Source organism: Boleophthalmus pectinirostris, unplaced genomic scaffold (assembly GCF_026225935.1).
Source record: "Boleophthalmus pectinirostris isolate CB_2022bp ecotype Guang Dong unplaced genomic scaffold, ASM2622593v1 HiC_scaffold_20, whole genome shotgun sequence".
In the NCBI taxonomy this organism is placed as follows: Eukaryota; Metazoa; Chordata; class Actinopteri; order Gobiiformes; family Gobiidae; genus Boleophthalmus; species Boleophthalmus pectinirostris.
This window is the reverse complement of record NW_026571153.1, coordinates 25,617,893-25,638,320: the sequence shown is the minus strand read 5'-3', so window position 1 is coordinate 25,638,320 and position 20,428 is coordinate 25,617,893. Positions and strand designations below refer to the sequence as shown.

General features: G+C 37.2%; 1 protein-coding gene across 1 annotated transcript; it reads right to left on the bottom strand.

Annotated features, from left to right (window-relative positions):
• Positions 1–706: 706 nt before the first annotated feature.
• Positions 707–6,020, bottom strand: LOC110153875 (E3 ubiquitin-protein ligase TRIM21-like). The gene is made up of 9 exons (XM_020917803.2): positions 5,981–6,020; positions 5,358–5,592; positions 4,858–5,200; positions 3,846–3,941; positions 3,420–3,653; positions 2,544–2,691; positions 2,353–2,444; positions 1,564–1,686; positions 707–1,404 (listed from the first exon to the last, which is right to left on the bottom strand). Exons 1-9 carry the CDS (start codon positions 5,994–5,996, stop codon positions 1,006–1,008), a joined length of 1,686 nt encoding a protein of 561 aa, XP_020773462.1. The 5' UTR covers positions 5,997–6,020; the 3' UTR covers positions 707–1,005.
• Between the last annotated feature and the right edge of the window lie 14,408 nt (positions 6,021–20,428).

Sequence of the window (20,428 nt, the reverse complement as noted above, 5' to 3'; positions counted from 1 at the left end):
GGTGTGTGGAGTTTTAAAACAGTGAAGCACTTCCTGTATTACCACATGACACCACAAGGTAGAACAGAGTGTTTTCAGTTTGAGAGAAGCTCTAAATCTGCAGGGTTTGTGTGTTAAATGTGAGAATGAAACAAAACACAACTCCAGGTCTGTTTGTGATGAGGAAACAACATTATAACATAGATCAGAAAATGTCACAATATGGGCACTTTTGTATCACATTCTGGGGATTAAAAAACAAATATATGCTTGTTTTATTGATTTTTTTCTTAATCCATTCATTTGTACATCTATTTCTTTTTAATAAATCTGTTTTTTTGGCCTTTTTCTTAATTACAGGTATATTTAATGCAAAAGAAAGGTTTAATTTGGTCAGCTGGACAAACGTTTGAGTATCCGTTTAATCCCTCAATCTTCCAAGTCATTGTTATTTTATTTATTTATGTATTTATTTGATTTCATATTTATTTTACACATTTATTTGTCTTTTTATTTATTTCCATATTTAGACCCATAGAACTATAAAATAAAAGTGACACAGTTGATTTCATTGTAAAAGTGTTTTATTGTGAATTTGCATTTTTACAGCAAAGTCCGACCTGGTGCAGGTCACTAACATCCGATACTCAAATAGTACAAAAACACACTGTCAGGTCACTAACATCCGATACTCAAATAGTACAAAAACACAAAACTGTCAAACCAAAGCAGGTTTAACACACACTGGACATGCCTTCCACACAACAGTTCATATACAAGTATGTATGTTGGTCTTGCAACATTTTTACTCATTTACACAGACTGTACTAATACTAAGGAAAAGACGATGATAGTGATGAGGATAATGGCATTTAAAATACTGGGGAATTTAAGATTACACAAAACAAAACAGAAAAGTGCTATATTTACAAGAATCCCATGTATTTGAGAGCATATATGTAGAGGTTTAATCTACAGGGTCAAAAAAATCTTTCTATCTTTGCGATTTGAACATATGTTATGGAGTTAGAGAGTGGTCGTCATGATCAGGGATTGTGTTGCCACTTTCGCCTTCTCCACCGGGGGGCAGATGACCAGAGGGGGCATTTTCCCATTGTCTTGTACACAAGGGTTAAAGTAGGGCACCACAGCTCCGGTGAAGTCGCAGTCCGTGAAACTGTAGATGAGCTTTTTGAGGTCGACGTCGTAGAAAGAAACAAGGCGCTCTTCATAGTCCACGTACACCCCCACTTTCTGAGGGGGCGGGGTCAGGTTCAGGGGGAGGGAGGGGCTAGTGCACGCGCTCAGACTGCCCTTCCGAAGACAGATGGACCAGAAACCAAAGTCGGGGCGCACAGAGATGGAACCTTTCCTCTGTACGGACTCGCGAGCCACGCCCACATCCCAGTCAGTCTTATCTCCAACCTGAAACATAAAACAATACAGCTCAGTTACACACTTTTAATTCACATTTCATGTTTTAAAGACCAGATTTTTACCATAGGAATTGTGTGTTTAAACATGTGTGAATGTTTGCGATGAGGAAACTACATTATAACATAGATCAGAAAATTGCGTAATCACCTGAACCTCCCAGTACTGACGTCCAGAGGAGAAGGTCTCTTTGCCCAGAACACAGACGCAAGAGTCGAAGCGCTTCTCACTGTCAGACACTGTTTTCTTCTTCTTCAAACTGGTGAGACTCACCTGAGGAGCACAGGCACAGGTGAGACCAAAAACAAGCACACAAATCCCTATAAAAGTTAGACTAAAGGTGCACTGTGTAACTTTTCTGGTGGAGGGTCCGTCAAATGCTTTTTGAGATGTTATTGCTTTGTATGGAATGTTTCACAGTATGGTATTAAACTTTTCTATCTTCATGGAAGCCAAACTAGACCAAGTTTCCAGTCAGATCTGTGGAGAGGCAACCCCGATCACTGTTTTTCTTGGTATTTTCTGGGTATTTTTGAGCTGTTTAATGTCATACTGTGGAATATTCCAGGCAGAGCAATGACATATCTGAAGTGAACCTTTAATTGTTTTTTTGTGTTTTTTTTTAAACAATGGAAGATAGTTTAAACTGTACGATCTCCTATTTTAGTCAAATCGCAAAAAAAATGTCTTATTATAAACTAACTCAAACAAAGACACTTTTCCTGCCCACTCCTCCTATTGGTCAGTCTCACTAATTCTCCGTGTGAGTGACAGGTGGTTGTAACCAATCACAGTGAAGAGTGAACTTTTATAGTTATATTTTATAGTTATCTTTATTTAATTTCATGTATTTACAGTACCTAGCTATCCACATACTTTAACCTTTTTGAATCATTTTTATAGAATTACAATAGAACATTTACATGTATTACAATTTACCTGTTTGCCATCTTCAGAAATATCCAGCCATCCCGAGGCTGTCTCTGGGTCATAGGTCACGTTCAGACTATACTGACTCAGCTGCTCCACCTCTGTAAAGAAAATAACACAGGATGTTAAGTAAATTTTTGGTCATTTATTTGAACTGAAGTGTTTCATTGTGAATAAGACAGACTGGAGAGATCACACACCTTCTTCCAGCAGTTTGGAGCTGAGTTGTTGGCAGATTTCGATCATTTTGGACACAGTGTCTCTCATCGCTCCCATTCCGCTGTCAGGGTAAACTTTCACATCAGTCCAGTTTTGCGTTGGTGGTACTTTATTCAATGAAGGAAAACCCTGAGAAAAAAACAAACAAACATCAAAACAAAAGCGTTTACTATGAATAGTTGAGGTGATAGAGGGTTTCCTTACATAGCCAATAGACAATAGCATTGAATATTGAAATCCATTTATTTATTTGTAATGTTTATTATTATGTTTGTCTTTTAATTAATTTTTTTAATGTTTTCATTTGTATTTATTTATTTATTTATTTATGTATGTATTTATTTATTTATTATACTGCACAGTGTTTAAAGTGATGGTATGCAAATTTCTGGAGGTGACATTTCCTTGTATGATTCCACAGAATTAGAAAGTGAAAGCCAAACTATTAGAAAGTCAAAGAATATTCTCCATGGAGATAGATATGTTTTATACCATATTATTTATACCAGCTGCATATTACAGCTCATGGACTATTTCCATGGAAACAAGCAGAAAGAAGCCAAATAAGAGTCGGGTTTGTGGAGATGCAAGCCCGCCATTTTATTTAATTTTTTTGGCCAAAAGCTTTCCATTTTAGTTCATTTGGTCTAGTTTGATTTTGAGTTTTCTGTGTTTTTTGTTTTTTTTTGGCAAGTGGAGAATTTTGTACTTATTGTTTGGGATACCTATGCACTTTCCAAAGCACTAATTTTGTAATCAAATATGTTAAAATATGTAAAATAGTGAAATACAGCCAATCAATTAGTAGATAATTGTGTATATAATAAGAAATAAAACACAAGATTGGACTTAAATACCTGTAAGATGTGCAGGGTGTTGTGGGTAGCTTGCAGGGTGACTATTTCACTCCCTCTGTTCTGCAGGGCCTTCATCTCCGCTTGCAGGTGGTTGATGAGTTGGTTTGCTTTCTCCTCCACCTCCTCCTGTCTTCTCTGCAGCTCCTCCACCACGGTGCTCTGCTCTCTCTCCATCGCGCTGATCAGCATCGTGCACACCTCTACACTCTGCTGGATCTGTCTCTCTGTTATTTTCTAAAACAAAAAAACAAACAAAAAATGTAAATACAAAATAAAAAAAATAAAAAAATAGCCACATTTTTCTGCAGAAGTAAAGCTGCACTGTGGAACTTTTCTAGGAAGTTTTGCTGGTGTCTATTGAGATGTTATTGCCTTGCAAAAATCATTAAAATCACATTAAAATGAAGTAAAATTTTCAATTCTTACTTTGCTCTGGTCCACAGCCCTCTGGATCTCTTCTGTTTTCTGAATTCTCTCTCTTATCAACTTTTTAAGCTCAGTTTTGGTTCCTTTCAGTGACTCCTGCAAAAGAAAAAAAAAAAAAGAAAAACATTTATTATTTAATATTTAAAATTTCCCTGTTACAATCATTTTCATGAGTATAATTATCTTTTCAGAGTAAACATGATTTAGCAGGAAGAATGTTCTAACTCATATATTGTGTAATGGCGTACACAAGCATAACTTGAGATAATAATAGAACATAATTATAGTGTTAATATCGTATTAATATCTTCCCAACAGTTCAGTCTTAAAAATAGAAAGGCTGTTTGAGAACATTGTTTAGTTTAAAAAGTTCCTGTTTCTTTCCATTGAACTTTGGAACTTTCCCTTTCCACCAATTAGAGTTAGGTAATATGCAAAAATATTCCATGATCTTTCAAAATTTTCCATTTTATTTTGTGTTATTATAAACAAATACAAAAGGAAAATTGTGTTTTAAGACTCATATTACGCTGTTTTCTGAGCTACAGTGTGTTATAGTGTTGCTTTCTCATCAAAACCATACTCTGATGTCATGTGGTAATACAGGAAGTGCTCCACTGTGTTTTTAAACTCCATACACTTCCACTAGAATCATTTGGATGATTTCAGCCTGGGAATTTCCATCTCTCCTGAACAAAAGGTTGCAATTAACTTTGAAACTACTACTACATAGCATCACAAGGTGGAATGGAGCATTTTGAGCTTTGGAAATGTAGGGAGAGTAATATTAAAGTGTTACTCAAACATGTGTGAATGAAACAAAACACAACTTCAGGTCTGTTTTTGAGGTGGTAACAATACTATATTCAATTTTGCGTAATATAAGACTTTTAAGATTGTATTTTTGTATTTTAGACCTCTCCATTATGAACCAAAGCTGATCTGAATCTCATAATTACTTCACCTTGGCTTCACTTTAATGTACTCCCTTGAAATATCTGTGCTTTTTTACCTTGACTTTCCTGGTTGCTTGGGGGATGGACATAGTCTGGTGGTTTCTGTGGTCTCTGGCACAGCATTCGGAGCACACTGGAGTTTGATCTTTCTTGCAGAACATCTCCAGAGGTTTGTTGTGTCTCCGGCAGAGGTGAGAGGTGGAGAACGTGGCCGGGTCGGTGAGTCTGTGCTTCTGCAATACTGGGTCTCGCTGGTGGAGGGTGAGGTGCATGTCGCAGTACGAGGCCTGACACACGAGACAGGACTTGACGGCGCTGAGCTGGGGGTCTTTACAAACATCACACAAAACCTCTTCTGAAAATGCTTCCGACGAAGAACTGGGAACATTGTCAAGATTCCTGGAAGAAAAGAAGAAGACATTTTATTGACTGATTTTAAAGGACCCATATTACACTGTTTTCTGATCTATGTTACAATGTTATAATAAAACTCCATAAACCTTCATTAGGATCATTTGCTCATCTCCACTAAAAGATCATCTTTGGTTGGACTGACCAGAGTGTCTCGGTGATCTGTGCGAGGCTGGTGTTGATTCGGAGCTTGGGGCGGCTGGCGAAGGTCTCTTTGCAGAGTGGGCACACCGGACGGGCCTTGGTCTCCCAGAAGCCCTCGATGCAGTCCTGGCAGAAGTTATGACCACACGGGATGGACACAGGGTCATGGTAAATGTCCAGGCAGATGCAGCATTTGAACTGCTCCGCAATCCACGTGGAGCTCACACTGATCATATCTGCACAAGACAAGAGGAGAAAAATGTAAAAAAAATAAATAAATAAAATAAAAAGTAAAAATAAATAAAAATACAAAAAATATAAAATAATAATAAAATTAATATACAAATAAAATGAAATAAATAAAAAAGTTAAAATTTAAATAAAAATAAAAGGAAACATAAAAAAATAAGTAATCAATATTGGTTAATTAGATATCAGAGAAGCACGGGATGGATAAATTAAAAAAAAAAAAATTAAAATAAATAATACATACTAAATAAATCCTTAATCAGCATTTCCTAATTAAATCAATATATATGTATATATATAGTAAAACATTTAATTAATAAAAAAAAAAATAAAAAATATTTCCACACTGCAGAAACAGCGATCTTTGAGTCTAACCTGATTGAGTCGACATGACTGTATGCTGTTGCTTGTTTTCTTCAGCTTATGTGTGAGACTCTGTGCTCCATGGGGTTTTATATACTAGCCCCTCCTTCCACAGGTGAGTCACACAACCACACACTCTCACCTTTGTTTAACTCCAGCTCCTGTTTCAGGTACTTCAGGTTCTTCTGGGTATTGCTCCATCCTGTGCTCTGCTCGTAGACACTAATGCAATGAAGAAGTGCATAGTTATAATTGGAGCAGTAATGTGTGGTTATAACAGTCAGGGCTGATCCTTTTTCGGTAACTCATTGAAATTAATTGTCTCATACTACAATACGCTTTATTCATGGATTAGTTTTAAACAATATATGTTCCAAAGTACTCCAACAAAAATATTAAACAAGTTTTTATTAAAAGTTCATTGTGTAGCTTTTCTAGTTTAGGATCAGTCATATGCTTATTGCTTTGTCTGGAATATTTCACAGTATGGCATTAAACCTTTCTATCTTCATGGAGATCAAAACCAGATCATGTTACAGGTCAGAGCTATGGTTAGGTGACCCAGCTCACAGTCAGTGTTTTTCTATGTGTTTTTGAGCTATAAAACCACCTATAATTGAATACATGTGAAGTAGAGCTGTTTAATGTCATACTGTGGAACAGTAACGTAACGTGGTCTGGTTTGGTGAACATGAAGCTACATGAAGATAGAAAGGTTTAATGGCCATACTGTGAAACATTCCAGACAAAGCAATAACATCGGTATAAAGAAAAGCATTTGACGTTCTTACACCAGAAAAGTTACATAATGCACCTTTAATGTTATAGTTGTTTCCTCTCAACATTTACTCACCTGGAGTTGTATTTGGAGTGATTCATGTATATTTGACCAGTCTTTAATTGCTTATTTTCATGATGTCATTTTGCAGATGTCAACACGGAAGTCAGTGGAGTTATTTCTTTTATTAAGTCATTTCAGATATATGTTGCAATTTTAATTGCCCAAATTATAACCTAGTGATTTACGAGAGTCAGAGATGATAACTATTGAGCAGACACTAGCATAATAGGTCTTCTTGATAAGCCAATTATTGTGCTATACTAAATTACATCAGTACGACACTCTGCCTAATACTCTGCCTTAGTCCTGACTGGAATTTGACAACACCAAGCATTTAAAATCAAATCAAACTTTATTTAAAAAAGTAATGGTCATTAAAAACAGTCCCTCATGTGCTGCTACCCAACCCCAAAACTCTCTGACCCCACAGACTCACCCCTACACACACACACACACACACACACACACACACACACACACGCGCACGCATACACGCACACACACGCGCGCACGCACACACACGCACACACACGCGCACATGCACACACACACACGCGCGCGCGCACACACACACACACGCACGCGCGCATACACACACAACCAAACAACTCACAGTCGTGTGCACAGGGTCGCACATGCACACACACACAGACAGACGCACACAAACAGGCAGTTGCACGCGCGCACACACAGACATACACAACCAAACAATTCAGACACATGCACAGTCTCACTCACAAGCAGACACACACAGGCAGACGCACAAACACACACACATACACACACAAAGATGCATACACACACACACACACACACACACAATCAAACAACTCAGACACATGCACAGACACACACACACGCACACACACACATTCAAACAACTCAGACATGTGCACAGACACACGCACACGCACACACACACACACATCTCTAATTATAGGGCTGAGATATTAATCACATTTGAACCAAGGTCAAGACTGAGTCATTTTAATACAGCTCAGATACTCAATACTGATACCGATACCACAAAGAGAATAAAAACGCTCATTCTTTAGATAACAGAATGTGATTTTCAGCATTATATTATAGTACTTTCTTGTGTGTGTAATCCCTCACTGGTCCAGGTAGGTTCCACAGTGGTCCATGACCGTATACTAGTCTATGTGCTTTTATACTTGTTCAAGGAAAGGTTTATCTCTGCCCTGTCAATGGGACTTTTTCAGTATCGATAACTGCTCAAATGAGGATCTAGTTTTGGTAGTAGTTTTAGTATCTATTAGTATCTGATTTTCTATACTTTTGACAACCCTGGTAGTATAGAATCAACAGTGAAAGGGAAAAAGTGCATATTGTAATTATGTTTTGTCATAGCCCAGCCCTAACTCCAAGAAAAGACAATAGTGTGAATAGAGCTGACCCATGACTCATTTCAGCTGTTGCAATGTGTTAACTACACAATCAGTTTTGCAATTTACATAGTTAGAACAAGTCATGTTTAGTGTAACATAGCTGTAGTACCATTGTTTCGGAGTGTGATTCTTGTATTAGTGTGACAATACAGATTTCAGTCTATTTGCCAATTCTTCTGTCGTGTTTAAAATGAACCCTATTATTAAAGGTGTATTGTGTAACCTTTGTCAAATGCCTTCTTCTGTCTTCATGGAGATGTTTTTGCTTTGTCTGGAAAGTTTCACAGTATAGCACATTCGCCACATTTCAAAAGTTTTTCAAAATTTCGTTCACTTTTTCACGCAACTTCAACTAAGACTTTATTTATTTATTTATTTTTGTATATTTATGATGGATAACTGAATTTTATCATCAGTAGAACTCCTTTTTGTCAATGTCACCCTCATCTGTATATGACTTGTGCAGAGTTGGTAGAGTTGTCAAACATTGTGCTCAAGTAAGAGTAATGTTATTTCAAAACTACTCAAGTAGAAGTACAAAGTAGTAGTCCAAGAAATTACTCAAGTAAGAGTAACTTAAAAGTGCACTGTGTATCTTGAGATGTTATTGCTTTGTCTGGAATGTTTCACAGTATGGTATTAAACTTTCATGGAGACCACACCAGACCAAGTTACAGGTCAGATCTGTGGAGAGGCAACTCCACTCACAGTCAGTTTTTGTCTGTTTTTTTTGTTTTGTTTTTTAGATATTTTTGAGCTATAAATCCACCTGTAATTGAATACATGTAAGGAAGAGTTGTTTAAAATCATACTGTGGAACATTTCTAGCCAGGCCGGTGCCACCTAGTGCCTCCGCTCAATTTCATTTCTCTCCAGTGACTAGGTCAGGAGAATCAGAAACTCAAACCACATAGATAAAGACGGTTTGCAAGAACCCCGGAAGTTGTAGACCGCGCACTGACTAATCACCGAAGAGCTGTGAAGCCATGACCTCAAACTCAAGCATCTGTCTGGGTCCCTTTTGTGGTACAGCACAACAGTAAACAAGGCGGTCGAGATGGATGTAGACGAAGACAGACATTCTGTGTTGGCAACGATTCCTGAGACTGAGGATTTAAAGCCAGAACAAAGAGAATGGTTGGTGAATTTTATCAAGGGGAAAGATGATGTCACATTGTCCTTCTTCATATGGGATTTGGTGCATTACATACGTCATGACCAAATAACAGCAATTGGTTAAATAAAAAACTACCTGCCTACCATCAAGTGAACAAGTCCTAATGCTGTGAGGTCCGACGGTTTCCACAAAGTGAAACCAGCTGATAAATCAGGCTAGAATATTCCAGGCAGAGCAATGACATCTTCATGTAAACAAGCATTTGACGGAACCCCAACCAAAAAGAAGCTGCTGTTGTAGTGACAGTGGTTGTCTGTATGTGATTTTAAGATGTTTAGGTACAAATTCTGACATTATTTTGATCAAACATAAAACCTCTTTGCATATTAAAGGTCCTACATTAGACAAAATTGACTCTTGTCAACTGTAAGCCATGTTATAATGTTGTTACCTCCTCAAAAACAGACTTGGAGTTGTGTTTAGTTTCATTCACACATGTTTAAGCAACCCTTTATAATTAGTTTGTCTACATCTCTAAAGCTCAAAATGCTCTGTTCCACCTTGTGATGCCATGAATTGGTAGTTTTCAAGTTAAGAGCTACCTTTACTTTTAGTTCAGCTATTTTCTGATGTATGTGATAATGTTGTTTCCTCTACACAAACAGACCTGGAGTTGTGTTTTGTTTCATTCACACATTTAACACAAACCCTGCATATTTATTATTTATAATTTCAATACTGAGGAACAGACTTGATACTCAGTACCGATTCCGATGCCACAGTGTTAATAAAGAACACTCAGTAATAACAATAGAATGTGATTTTCGTTCAGGTAGGTTCCATAGTGCTCCATGGGCGTATACTTGTCTATGTGCTCTTATACATTTTCCTCCACAAACAACAAAATCTCCTGTCTTATTCTACATAAAAAATGCTAACCCTGTATTTTATATCTATTCAAACATGTTCTGAAATGTGACTCTTGCTTCAGCACAGATAAAGTCAAGAATGTGAAAATCTGGTATGTGTGATTAAACCACGTCACTGAAAGCAAAAACAGCACGCATATTCAAGTCAACAGTGAAGAACCCTGCATCACAATAGATAATAACAGATGTCGGCTTGTAATTCCTGAAGGAGGAATTTGATCTCGTCTCATAAACAAACAACCTTGTGACGTTAAATGTCGCTAAATGATAGGCTAGATAAGTGGACATAGCTAACCCACTCGCCGCCACGCTCCAAATAGGATGTGAGTTTGTGAAGTTCACAAACAAATTTCTTGAGCCATTTTCCAGTGTTAGAACATCCAACAGCCACACAATTACAATGTCTGAATCCCAAAACTAAAATATGACAATATCAGAACCAGAAACAAAAGCGATACGATTCAAAAGACTACAAAAGACTGGCTTTGTCAATAGACGCCTCCCACTGGGAAAACAAACATGGCGGTTTGATGCTCCCTATTTTTTGGAAAATCCTTCCCAGTATGCATTGCGCAATGACTGGAAGTCCAAAATTCTTGATGCATCTATACTGAAAAAAAAAAAAAGGTAGCTTTAACTTGGAAACTACCGCTCCATGACATCACAAGGTGGAACAGAACATTTTGAGCTTTGGAGATGTATAGACTAATAATAAAGGATTACTCAGACATTCATGGAAGTAGAAGTCAGACTATTTTCAGACTCTTTACGGGATCTTAAGGCGTGGGTCAGATTAAAACATGTGTAGTTGTTTTTTGTGCATTTATCACCAGCTCAGCATATAATTATAGATCTGAAGAAGCCCGAGGGTTTTTTTTCTTCTTCTTCTTCTCTTTTTTTTTTTTTTTTTACAAGCAAGCCTATTAATTAAACTATTATTTTAATCATAGACTTGTTATAAGTGACCACACGTGGTTGGTCACGTTTTCTCCATTGACAGATATAATAAATCCTGCTAATAATAATAATAATAATGATAATAATAATACATTTTATTTATATAGTGCTTCTCAGGACAAAGGTTCTTTACAGAACGCTTCACTAGTATAGACCACACCACAACAATGGAATACAATAGAGATATTTATTTGAGGTCTTTAGGCTGAAGAATGAACAAAATAATCTGGATGGTTCAGCACAACACCATAGATCACCAGCAAAAGCTCAGATCTGTCCCAAAACAGTTTACACATGTGTCAAAACTATGTTCCTTTCTCATAGAAATAGTCATTGCCTTCAAAACACATCGTCCCTTTGGTCTTGTGTCAGCACTGCAGGTCAAAATGCTTAGATGTTTTGTCACTATGGCAGTTTAACTAACACAATACAATTATGGATAAAAACTGAAAAAAGGATTTCACAGTAAGAACAGACTCCAAAGTTTGACATGAGACACACTGCTCTCACACTGCCAACGAAACTCTAACCATTTTATTCACACACATAAAGTCACTTACACACATCAGAGTACATAAAAAGAAAATGTATACAGTATTCTGTACATGTACCAAATATAAACACAAACAAACAAACAAAAGAAAAAATATATCTAGCCTACAGTGCTGTAAATAAAGCAAATACATTTTCACTGGTCACAGTCGTCAGAAGGAGGGAAGAAACGGCGCGAATGTCTCAACCATCCCCTACACTGATCCCTGTTATGTCCTCGCACGCAGCATCCATTCCACGGAGCAGGGGCCTCTGGCCTGGAGTCCGATGTTCATACACTCTCCACCTCCAAGTGAAAAAAACTCAATTGGATTGAGGAAAAGAGAGTATGGTGGTAGTAGCTCCATGAGCATCTTTAGATGGAAGTGCACCAGGCCCTGATGAGCCACGGTGGACATTGACATCATTCCATACGATCACATAGTTTGATAGGAAGCTCTAATTTCAAGTGACTGTCAATTACTGTCATGAATTTATCAAATATTCAAAAAAAAAATGCATATATGGTGTTCATGGTATCGTGTTCCTCACTAATTCTGATAACTGAACAGGCTATTGTGCAGATGAAGACTTAGACATTGAAATCATGCTGACATGTTTTGGAGAGAACAACCATCAGACTGAGAATCAACTCATCAGTTTAGATCAACAAGATCTAATTATTTGGAAAATGTGCTAAACGTGGGCTTATTGTGCTAACTGTAGACGACTTGTACAGAACCATTTGCAAAAATGCACAGAGACATTTGAGACATGCACTAAGACATTTGCAATTTGAGGAAATCAATGAGAAATGCCATTCTGGTGTGAACGACTGCAAGGTGGTTTGGAGATTTGTCCATGTTGTTTTGAGAATGTCATTTCTGTTTCAAGAAAAGAGCCAAAAATAATGGAGAAAAACTAATAAAGAACGCTCTTTCTTTAGACAATAGAGAGAGATTTTGGTCCAGGAGAGTTCCATAGTGCTCCATGAGCTTATTCTACATAAAAGCTGTAGTTTATATCTATACAAACATGTCCTGAAATGTGACTCTTGCTTCAGCACAGATAAAGTCGAGATTAAAATTCTGATATATGTGGGGAAACCACATAATTGAAAGCAAACATCATGTGTATTCAAGTCGACAGTGAAGAACCCTGCATCACAATAGATAATCACAGATGTGGGCCAGACACTTGTAATTCCTGAAGGAGGAATCTGACCATGTCTCATAAACAACAACCTTGTGACGCTAAATGTCACTAACACTAAATAGGCTGTAACATAACATAAAGTCACTCAGTCCACATCTTTACACAGTTTATGGTCCATATATTGGCTGCCATTCAGAATACACTGTTCCAGTATATAACAAAGATGTCTTCAGGTCAAAATAAGTCCATGCGTTGTGAGTCATGTGACAATGTCAATTCTCACTACACGCTCTTTTCTTTATTAAGTAGATGAAATTTTGTTTATTTTTTCATTTCAGAAAATAGAGTCCAACCTGCTTTTGGACTCTTGATGAGAACTTAGGGCGTGGGTCCCATTAAATTACACACAAGCATCCTGTGTTGTTTTTGTGCGTTTCACTAGCGCATCTTATAATTATGTATCTGAAGGAGCCCAGGTTCTGAACTCACAACAGTACATTTTGCATAATATAGGACCTTTAATATTCATGTTTAGCACATTTCTGATTAGGGATGCAACAAAAATCTAAATATCGTGATATTGTATCGTCAAAAGTCTCACAATAATATTGTGGACCATCAAAATATATCAAATTACAAGTATCTTTGTTTAAATCAATAGTTATGGTGGTTCTAATGTCTTTCTTTGGGATTTTAATGTTTTTCTTATTCTGTAAAGCACTTTGAATTACTTTGTGAATGAATTGTGCTAAACAAAGAAACTTGCTTTGTGTGGTGGATACCTCTAACCTGTTTCATCAGCCGGTTTCACTTAATAGAAACCGTCTGACCTCACAGCATTAGGATTTGTTCGCTCGACGGTAGGCAGGTACTTTTTTTCATTTAACCAATCGATGCTATTTGGTTGTGACATATGTAATGTGCCTCTAACAGGGCTAACTGGTATATTAAGCTTTTCCCAAATCCCGTAGGAAGAAGGACAATAACGTCTTTCCCCTTGATAAAATTCATCAAACATTCTCTTTGTTCCGGCTTGAAATCCTCGATCTTAGGAATCATTGCCAACACAGAATGTATGGCTCTCCACTGATTGGCTGGTGCCCGAACTCGCACTTCCGGGGTTCTTGCAAACCGTCTAGTGTATTCTTATTCCTGACCTAGTCACTGGAGAGAAATGAAATTGGGTGGAGGCACAAGGTGGTGCCAGCCTAGCTAGGATACCTCTGCCACCACTGCACATTTCATTTCATTTACATTAAGTTAATTATAGCACATATTTTCATTCCTTTATTTAGACTAATATTCTAATTTGGGTGCACACATTTTAGTATAAGTCTGAATTATTTACTTGTTCTTTTTTGTTTTGTTTGAGTGTCCAGACAGAGGACCCCTAGCAGAGACCAACCACGCCGAACAAAGGAGGAGGAGCACCATTTAGTTTGTTTAGTAAGTTTGTTTGTCTAGTTTGTTAGTTGATTTATTATCACTTATTATTTTTTGTACTTACAGTCGTCACTCACTATATCTTGGTTCACCTTTCGCTGTTTTGCTGTTTCGCAGATTTTTTTTGGGTGCAATTTTGCATGCTTTTTTTTACAGTGTATGAACGTGTATTGTGTTCCTCTCACTGCGTCCTGATTGGCTAATGGACTCCTGTCTCCTATACAGTACAGAATGTGTTCAGCTGCCAAATCTACATAAATGTTCGATCAGTGTGCAAACATACAGAAGTGCTGTATGTTTGTGAGTTTTCTCCCTTACAAAACCCACAATGTTGACGAAACGTTCTGCACCAACAAAGGCTCCTGCAGTCACACCCAAAAGGCAGAGGAAGATGTAACCATCACACAAAAAGTTGGACTTTTGAACATGCTGAAGGAAGGTACAAGTCACACACTGTAGCAGAGTCTTGCACTGGGTTGGGTATATGCAAGTAGTTGCTGAAACCAGGACTTAAAGCGCGATCAGTCTACGGCCGCGTTCACCTTCGTGAGGTGCGGAGCTGAGCCGGTCCTTTCTCCTATGGTCACCTTCGTGCCTGTCCTGACAGTAAGTCCTATTTTAGTTCTGGTTTAGTCCTGGTTTAGACTACTCCTGTTTTAGTCCTAGTTCAGTCCTGGTTTAGTCCTCCTCTTCAATCCTGGAATCAGTCCTAGGTTAGTTCTGGGTTAGTCCTGGTTTAGTCTTGGTTCAGTCCGTGGCGTATGCAGCGCAATATATAATCTCATATAATCTCAGTTTAACTGGTGGTTGTGGATGGGTGTGGGCAGGTGCGGGCGAGTGTGGGCAGATGAGGGTGGATGCGGGCGTTTGTAGGTGGATGTGGTGCTGTACTGTCCTGCTTGGGTGCGAGTCTCCAAAAATGGACCTGTGAGGGACTCTGCGGTGTAGGGCTCCATTACTGAATTAATGAATCATTGGTTCGTTACAGAAGGAGGAAAATAACACAAGGACGACAGCATCTATAAATTTTAAGTCTGAGAAAAGTGTATGAAGTGTGTGCTGAGGGGTTTTACAGACTTAAAACAGATAGAATCATTGTAAAATATAAAGTTGATTTCACGGATTTCACCCATACCATACAAGAAATGAATGAAAAAGAAAAGAAAGAAGAGTCATCTTATGTTATCTGCCCCTTTTTCCCTTTTCCAGACAAAACATCAACACCGAGAATTACTTTAAAACATTTCAAATCAGTATATTTCAGTTCAGGCACAATTATTAATCCATTGTAAACAGAAATCTTCACTGTTATGCACAACAACTTAGTTTTCCTTTTCATATATACACATTGCATTTGATTTGATGTGTTTTTTTAAATGCCATCATTGTACTTGATTCTTTTATATCTTTGTCAACACTATTCCATAAATGAACTGCTTTCCAGTGATACTTCGCTCCATAACCTTGGATCTGGGTTTTTTAAACATAGGTTTCTTTTAAATTGTAGTGGCTTGTTCTCATCTCAAACAGTCTTTGAATATTTACAGGTAATACACTGCACTTTGCTTTATATGTGATTTTAGGGAGACAAAAGTGAACAATAGCCTGCATTTTCAACACTTTAAGTTGAACAGATAATGTGTTGGATGTTTCTCTATAATGACTGTTGGTGATAACTGTCAAGGCCCTTTTCTGTAAAATAAATAATGACTGTACAATAATGTAGTTTTACATGTTGACCCCCAAATTTCCACACAATCCATCAGATATGGTGCAATTATAGACTTATACGAGGTTAATAATGCTGTCCTATTTAGTGAAAATTTTACTTTATGCAGCACAGCAGTTGCTTTTGAAATTTTGCCTTTGGTGTAATTTATCAGTGTCTATTTGCACCCTGGGTGTTAATAGTTCAATGGACACGATTCTTCTATTTACACCCATCTCAAATAAAAAAAATTTAAAAATGGTGATGTGTCTGCTTACATCGTGTCCTGTGAAAAGTGCGGGAAGCTGGATTTGAGAATCCAAAGAAATAAAATTCAAGACGAAGGTAAGGTAAGGTAAAAGGTAAGTCAGTGTTACAAAATCTATTTGAGAACACCACGTGTACAGTACATGGACCGTGCCTCTTCCTGTGCGCCTCTAAACCAGAACTAAAACTAGGACTAAAACCAGGACTAAAACAGAACTAAAACCAGGACTAAACCTGGAATAAACCTGGACTAAACCAGAACTAAACCAGGACTAAACCAGGACTAAAACCAGGACTAAACCAAGACTAAACCAGGACTAAAATCAGAACTAAAACCAAGTCTAAAACAGGATTTAACCAGGACTAAACCATTAGGCGCAGACTGTGATTGATTGATGATTCTGCATCATTTTGAGTAAAAAAAAACATCAAATATTACTGATTTTCACTGAGTTTAATAAATAACCTGGATGTAAATAGCATTTTTGTCTAGGAACACCCGGGTGCCCTTCTATACACACTAAATACACCTGGGTGTAAATAGTAACAATGACTGTTTGCCCTATGTGTGAATAACAATGTGAATATTTACACCCTGGGTGCAAATATCATCTGCCATAATTTATGTGAGACCTCTAGTTTAGACGTTCATCAATCATGACTCCTAAAAATTTGGTTTCGTTTACACGCAATAACTAACATTTAATTGTAAAGTTTTGACCTTTGACCTTTGGAGAAAAAAAAAAAACCTGTATTCAAATATGTGAAAACTTGTGTTCTGCGTGTGTTCCGGGATGGTCCTTTACTTCCTCGTTTATGTAACTCCAAACCAGTTTTTTATAATGAACCTGTGTGTATGTTATGTTCATTATGTTTAGAATGTTTCACAGTATGGTATCTTCATGGAGACCAAACCAGACCAAGTTACAGGTCAGATCTGTGGAGAGACGACCCCCGCTCACAGTCAGAATGTTTGTAAGTGACGGACCCTCCACCAGAAAAGTTGCACAGTGCACCTTTAAACACGAGGAGAGGTTTGAAGTTTCCCTTTTTGGACTTGTCATAATAAATAAACTCCTCACTATAACATTTATTTTGGTTTTGGACGAGAAATGCAGGATTATTTTTGGTGAAAACTTCTTAAAGCTGCACTGCGTAACTTTTCTGCGTGTCTCCATGGAGATGATCATTTCGCCTGGGATGTTCTATGGTATGACATGAAACATATCTAGCATTTATTCATTATGTGTGTTCCTTCTGTTAATAGGGGTGACTCTCCACAGATCTGAACTGTAAATAGTGCAGTGCTGTAACCTGCTCCGTTGTGATGGCAAGCTTTAATCTATACTGTGGAACATTTTAGACAAAGCTATAATATTTCCATGGAGACAAGCAGGATTAGTTTGTTTTTTAATCTGTACAAATGTTTATTTTATTTTTTTCATGTATCCCCACTCTTACCGTTTTAAAAGATACTACAGCTACAACTGAACCTGAGAATCTGAAAACTACAAGAAAATCTGAGTTCAAGCATCTGAAAATGGTTTATGTAACACTCTCTATCTCATAACCCTGGTTGACCCTTCTCGTGAGCTCCCTCCTCAGAATGTTATGTTCGTTATTACATTTACAAGCTCATAACCTTCTTAAATATGAGGAAGGTTTTGAGGTTTCCCTTTTTAGACCTGTCATTTAAACTCTTCACAGCAGACAGTCATTTTGGTTTTGGAACGAGAAATGGGAGATTATCTGAGTTAAAACTTCTTAATTGAGTCTGTCTTTTAATCTGTGCAAATTGTTCTTTAAAGGTGCATGTGTGGAACCTTTCTGGTGAAGGGTCCATCACCTGCTTGTTGCTATGGATATGTCATTGCTCTGTTCCACAGTATGACATTAAACAGCTCTACCTTACATTTAGTCGATTACAGGTGGGTTTATAGCTGAAAGATACCAAGATAAACAGACATTCTGACTGTGAGCGGGGTTGACTCTCTACATATCTGACCTATAACTTATTCTTTTGACTCTAATCTTCTAATCTTCCATTTTAAGTTAATATTTTTTATTGCTTTGTTGTGAAAACATTCCAGACAAAGTTAAACAATGTAAAAAATTACTAGAACTACCACTGACCCTGTGTTACCAAAGCTTTGACCTGCATAGAAGACACATCCAAGTTTGTCTCATTCTCAGTTTTTGCACAGGCCTCAGAACCTCTAGAATTCCCTCCCTGAGCTGCAGAGGTTGCACTAGCACTGATTCAGGATTGGTGCAGGTGCCGGGGTTTAGATAGTGACCATTCAGATCATAGAGAGACATTTTGGGTTTAAACACACTGGATTTCACCACTGAACCCAGCAACCCAAATGAGAGACTCATGTGAGGCTCTTTCTGCTTTCTGACTGGATAACCATCTTGAACTAAAACACCAAATGAACAAAAACATCCTGGCATCATGTCCAATGTTTTTTGTAATTAAGAATAAATCATTATTACAATATTTATCTTTAAAAAACTGTATTTGATTTGAACATGTTTGCTTCATATCTGAGGACACAGAGAAGGTAAAGTTGCTGGAATGTTAAAATGAAAAGACTCAGACATATAATTACTAGATTAGACTTAGAAAAAGGAAATTATTTGGATCAGTGCAGAGTTTTGTGTGCATGTTACGGATCAGTTATCTACTTGGCCAGTCCACAACATGCAAATCTGGACTGCTGTACTGTGGAATATTACGAGCAAAGCAATAAGTTCATAGAGATGAGCAGGTGGTTGACCCTGCACTAAAAAAGTTACTCGGTGCAGCTGAGAGACACTCAGGCTCATTTTTTTCATTTGAATCTTCTTTAATCTCAGTTTGGTCTCTTACATTCACACTTTCATTCAGCTAAATGGTCCACTCTGCACCAAAACATGTTTTAATATTTAATTTAATCGACCTGCGTCCATAGAGTTCTATGGGACACTGTAACTTCAAAATCTGTTTTCTCTAAATGCATGTTTATGTTTGTTTATTTATTTCATTTATGAAGTACAAAAAGACATCAACAGTGTCACAACATCAAAAATACTAGAAATGAATGAAAAGGAGCAGAAAAGAGTCATCTTATGTTATCTGCCCCTTTTTCCCTTTTCAAAACAATCCATCTTCGTCAGTGGTTATTAAACATTTCAAATCAGTACATTTCACTTCAGGCACAATTATTCATCAATTGTAAACAGAAATCTTCACTATTATGCACAACAATTTAGTTTTCTTTTTCATATATACACATTGCATTTGATTTTGTACTGTACATTGTACTTGATTCTTTTATATCTTTGTCAAGACTATTCCATAAGTTAACTCCTTTCACAGTAATGCTTCGCTCCATAACCTTGCTTTTCCCCCATAAGACATAAGGATTAGAACTTAAAGCAGTACCTACACAAGAGGTCTCCAACCTTTTTCCTCCGGTGAGCTACCTTTACAAAACGAAAATCCCAGAGAGTTACACATTTTAGCGATCGCAGGAAATAAAATATACATAAGAGCCATGGCAAGACTTGGATGGGGTACATTTAGATAAAACATAAAACATAATCCATTATTTATTGATGAGTATACAAAGTCAGGCATCAGAATGATAGTTTTACAATAATAATGGGCAATAGACAGTTAATTCATCAAAACTGAGTTATTCAGGACAATGCATGTAATCCAAAAACCCCTTGGCGAGTTACTTGAAAGGGGGTGGAGAGCTACTGGTAGCTCCTGAGCTACAGGTCGGACAAGCCTGACACACTAATCTTCACAGTCTTGCACTTAACGAGATTTGGACATAATAGAATTCAGATTTATTCAGGTTTTTAACTCCAAAAAAACTTGGCAAAATTTGACATTTATGGAAAATTTTCAGTTAGATTTCGTTTACTCAAATACTGAATTAGAGCTTCAGAATCCTCTCTGTATGATTTCCTTTTATCTAATATGTCAAAAAAAAAGAGGCAATAAATTCAAACCTGATTCTTTCCATGTTTCTGTTTTGAGTGTCCCAAAAATTATACATGTTTAATGAAAACATTACATGATGAAAAACCTTAATACATTTATTTCTTAC